This window comes from Mauremys mutica, chromosome 1 (assembly GCF_020497125.1).
Source record: "Mauremys mutica isolate MM-2020 ecotype Southern chromosome 1, ASM2049712v1, whole genome shotgun sequence".
NCBI classification, from domain to species: Eukaryota; Metazoa; Chordata; order Testudines; family Geoemydidae; genus Mauremys; species Mauremys mutica.
The window spans coordinates 107,984,559-107,989,138 of record NC_059072.1 but is presented as its reverse complement, the minus strand read 5'-3'; the positions used below and the strand labels follow the sequence as shown (position 1 = coordinate 107,989,138).

The 4,580-nt window shown below is 40.0% G+C and overlaps 1 protein-coding gene across 2 annotated transcripts in view; it reads left to right on the top strand.

Moving 5' to 3' along the window:
* The first annotated feature begins 1,562 nt into the window (after window positions 1-1,562).
* The window catches only part of LOC123361909 (cytidine and dCMP deaminase domain-containing protein 1-like), a 32,339-nt gene continuing 29,321 nt past the window's right edge, over window positions 1,563-4,580 (top strand). For both annotated transcript variants that reach the window (XM_045002121.1, XM_045002120.1), the window contains exons 1-2: window positions 1,563-1,828; window positions 2,973-3,106. In XM_045002121.1, the coding sequence (XP_044858056.1) occupies window positions 3,029-3,106 (78 nt within the window). In that variant the 5' untranslated portion in view covers window positions 1,563-1,828; window positions 2,973-3,028. The remainder of the gene's footprint in view (window positions 1,829-2,972; window positions 3,107-4,580) is intronic.

The window sequence follows — 4,580 nt, the reverse complement described above, 5'->3', positions numbered from 1 at the left end:
CGGGGTCGGCAACCTGCAGCACACGTGCCAAAGGTGGCACGCGAGCTGATTTTTGATGGCACGCAGTGCGGGCTGAGCCACTCAGCCTGCCACCTCTCTGGGGTTCCCACTGCTGGGTGAAGTAACCCCAGGCTGGCAGCGGGCTAAGACCGCGGCTGGCAGGAGCCGGCAGCTTAAACCGCAGAGCGGCAGCAGTGGGCTGAGCAGCTGAGTTGCTGCTCTGTGGTTCCGGCTGCTGGCCCCTTGCCAGCCAGGATCCCCATCGCAGCCCCACTCACCTTGCTTCCAGTTGGAGTTACAGCGCAGGACCCTTGCCAGACAGGATCCAGGCTTCCAGCCCTGCTCAGCCCTACCAGCCGCCAGCTCCACTCTCCTCAGCTGCCGATCTGGGGTTCCAGCCGGTTAACAACTGATCACTCAGAAGCCTGTGTGCAGTTTGAAGTATCCAAATACGCGCCAGACATTTTAAAACTCAGCAAGGAAAAGCAAGGGCAGGGATCACACTAAACTGAAAAGATCTGCATTTTAATTTAATTTTAAATAAAACTTCTGAAACATTCTGAAAACCTTGTTTACTTTACATATAGCAGTAGTTTGGTTATATATTATAGACTTATAGAGAGATCTTCTAAAAAATGTTAAAATGTATTACCGGCACATGAAGTCTTAAATTAGAGTGTGTAAATGAAGACTCGGCACACCACTGCTGAAAGGTTGCCGACCTCTGAATTAGACCTATTAGCTCTATTTTGGTTCAGGGCCATACAATTCAAATATCTGCATCCTACCACTCTACTTGCTGGTTTAATACTTCAGAATGAACAACAGGCTGATGTGTACAAGAATCCTGCTCTCTGCACCGTAAGTGGCCCAGTTTTCTGGATGTGGTAATGGGCCTCAGATTAGCTATAGGAATGTGCAAAATGAATAATACATTTACAAAATAGCAGGTGTCTTTTGCTCACCAGTCTTTGATGTCTTTAGTCTTTCTTTGTGACTCAAATGAATATGAAATGAAAATTTCATTTTGGACATAGGCTTTTAATTCTCATGCCTTTGATGTGTGTTTAGGTGCTTTCCTCTGGCGCTAAATAGGCTGATCAGAATCCTGCGTTTTATTTTTCTTTTCTCTAAGAACAGCTTGGATTCCTTGGGCTTGATTCTTCAGCCTACTACATTCATTTTATGCTGGTATAAATCCACTGAAGTCAGTGGAGTAACACTAGGGTAATGGAAAGAATCAGGCCCCTTATTATAAAATAACAGGATTACACATCAAAGGCATGAGAATTAGAAGTCTATGTCCAAAGAAAGACTAAAGGATAGAGGAGCTAGAATTGACAAGATTGGGATAGGAGAAGTTCAAGGCTCCCACAATGATCATTTGAGGATGACTTGGTCTGTCTAAGGTCTTTTCTGTGCAATGATGATAATGATCTAACTCCCCTGCATCTTGTACTATGGTTCACATTTTTGTCTTGATTTTGTCTTTGATTTTTTTCATGATAAGCTTTGACAAATCTGAATTTTGCGTAGAAGGACCTTTGGCTCCAAATATCAACCAGATTTTAATTCTTGTTTATCAAATATTGTAGTAAACTGATCCTGAGATACCTCACCCTCTCCCTTTTCTAGTGAGCAGGGATCTGGTGCCATTCATGGTAATAGATGGGATCCCATCCATTACTAAACCTCATCAGAGAAAATCTGATATATCATTCCTAATTTAAACTTTTTTTCTTTTATCCTCCAGCTTCCCCCTTCAGTAAGCAAACAGAGAATTCAGAAAAAAGAGATGGAGAAGAAACAGAAAGAAAGAATGATAAAGGCAAAAAAAATTAATCAAACTTGCTCATATATTCTTATTTCTTGGTTTACATAATTCTTTTTTCTTTAAGATGTTTGAATAAATTTAATTGTTCTGAAAGTCTTGAGCCATAGTGTGGGCAGGCAATTTGCATACTTCTAACATCCATCTCCAGCAATATACCTCAGTCTTAATTTGAAATGTCCATGCTATTCCACTTCTGGGCCTCTTCCTATAATAATAGAAATAAAGTTATTGTTCTGATAGTATGGGTTGTTAATTGTATAGCACTACGGCTGTGCCACTGGTGCTTTACCGACATGTACGGACGTAAGGTCCCTGGGATCTTACAACCTAAAACACACAGGTAACATAATGGGTAGTGACAACAGATCATTGTGGGGAAGGGGATAGACACAACAGTAATGGACGGGAAGGGAATATAGCTTTTGGGAGAGTGTTGTTTTTAAATAAGGCTGATTGTATAAATTGTCTTATTTTATATTATTTGTATTAATTATGAATTAGTTATTTATTTAAATAATGCTCAGGTAACAGGGAAGGACATATAGCATCAAAGAGAAGATAAATGGCAGAATGGTAGCTGAAATAAATGAGTTTTGGAGAGGAACGTGAAGTTGAGAGAGTGAGTGAGGAAAAGGCTGTTCCAGGTATAGGATATCCGCTTTGGGCCTGATACAAAGCCTGTTGAAGTCAATGGAAGTCACTCCTTGTGCCAGCCCAAGGAAGGGGCAGGCATAGGAGTTACTCTCCCTTCAGCAGATGCAGGCAGAGTAGCCAGAGAAGGAAGCAAGACTAGGGTATCATTGCACATTGGCAATCCCCAGTTGCTGGAATGGCCAGTGTAACTTACAGCAGGGACTGGAGAGGCACAGATTGGTCTCAGGATCAGGAAAGTTCAAGAAAGAGGATTCTCAGAGTGTCAGTGGACAAAATTTTAATGTGGTTTTAGGATATAGTTCTTTATTTTAACACACATAGAAATGAAAGGTACAGCAGCATTTGTTTTAACCAGAGACTGCATAGTTTGGGAATTATCCTCTGTAGCTCAGTCTCATTTGCTATTTTACATTTACTCCATTTGCTCCTTTTGCTCCATGCTTGTTTTGATGAACTAGCTTCTAATTCCACTTTTTTTCTTCAGGTCCTCCTTCTCGTCTACCAAATAAAGAAGACTTGTGCATCTTCTTAGCACTCCATATGGAAAATTCACCAAACTGTCAAGAGCCAGCATGTAAATATGTTGGTAACAAACAAAAAAACCCAAATATCTTAAAAGTGAGTTGAGTGAATTCAGTATCTATTGTGCAGAATAAGAGAGGCCATGATGTTAATTAGGATTTTAACTATTACATATTGCTGATTATGATTTTGACTGTTTAGGATTTTAACCTATAGTATGCAAAACGTACAAGCTCTGATAAATCAAAAACTCCTTTTATTTTTCCAAATTGCATAAATACTCAGTCATTATGCCAGCCAACAGTGGTGGAATAGCCTTTAAAATATCACAACATTATCTGGTAAAGGTTTCATATGAGTGAAGTGGTTTCCAAATCTTAGTGTTTTCACATGGTCATGTAATGTTTAGTCTTACATGATCTCATCATAGTCCAAATTTGGTATATCATAAAACAAGCACACAGCACAGTTGATAGTGTCTGTTTTTAAGTGGTTCAGAACCAGATGAGCAGAGATTTTGCAGGTTGGGGTTGAAGTGCACTGTCACTTGTGTACAGAAGGCTTGCAGACAAAGTATCTGCCTCAAGCCAACTCTGATAGTTCCTCATTTTCACAATTCAGCCCCCCAAATCAGGAATTCTATATGTGATATTGTCTAGTATGTTCTTATATTGTTTAACATGGAGCTGCAGAACTAGGAGTAGTAAGCAGAATAGTTTGGCTATATTAGTACTAAATTATTGCAGTTCCCATCTATCCTTATGGAAATTGATGGATCTGTGCGTCTGTCTGGAGAAGAATTTCCAGACAGAAGGACTATTTTCCTTCCTTCTCACTAATTCTCCTTATTAAAAATGTCCAGGGTAAGCTCTTCGGGCTAGGGATTGACATGTGTTATATGTTCGCACAGTGCCTGGTGCAATGGAGCTCAACTTTGTTGAGGTCTTTGGGTACCACAGCAATATAAATGTTAAATAATACCAGTAATATATTTGATAACATTTGGCTCTTGACAAACTTAAGTTTGTAGCATAGTCAGCCTTAGTTTTCAAGGACAGAAATATAAAAGCAAGACTTTCATACTGAAGAAAGCTTTAAAATAAGTAATACTAAAATATATAATTCTTACCTATATTTTTAATCTCACTTACCTCTGTTTAAAATATTGTCCCTTAGCCAATATTTTTATGTTTGGTCCTGCAGTGAAATTATTGTGCTTGTTTCATCCCTGCAGTTGCAGAGGACGTAAATTGCACCTCAAGGGGCAGTTGCTCTGGGGGAGGGTTCACCATATTGGAAAGCAGTCAGTCATACAACTTCTACTTTCCTGCATGTGATTCACCATGGGGAGCAAGCATAATTCTAGCTAGGACTGAGGGTGTGTCTTCACAGCACATTTAGCTTGAGTTATAACTTGAGTGATACCCCTAACTTGACTCCCATTCACACACCAGGCTCTTGCTTGAGTTAAGTGGTGCTTTAAGATCAAACTAGCTGGCGCATCTAGCTAATGGTGAGTTGAAGCTCAAGTCATGCTGGAGTGAAGCTCAAACTAGTAATGCAGTGGGGA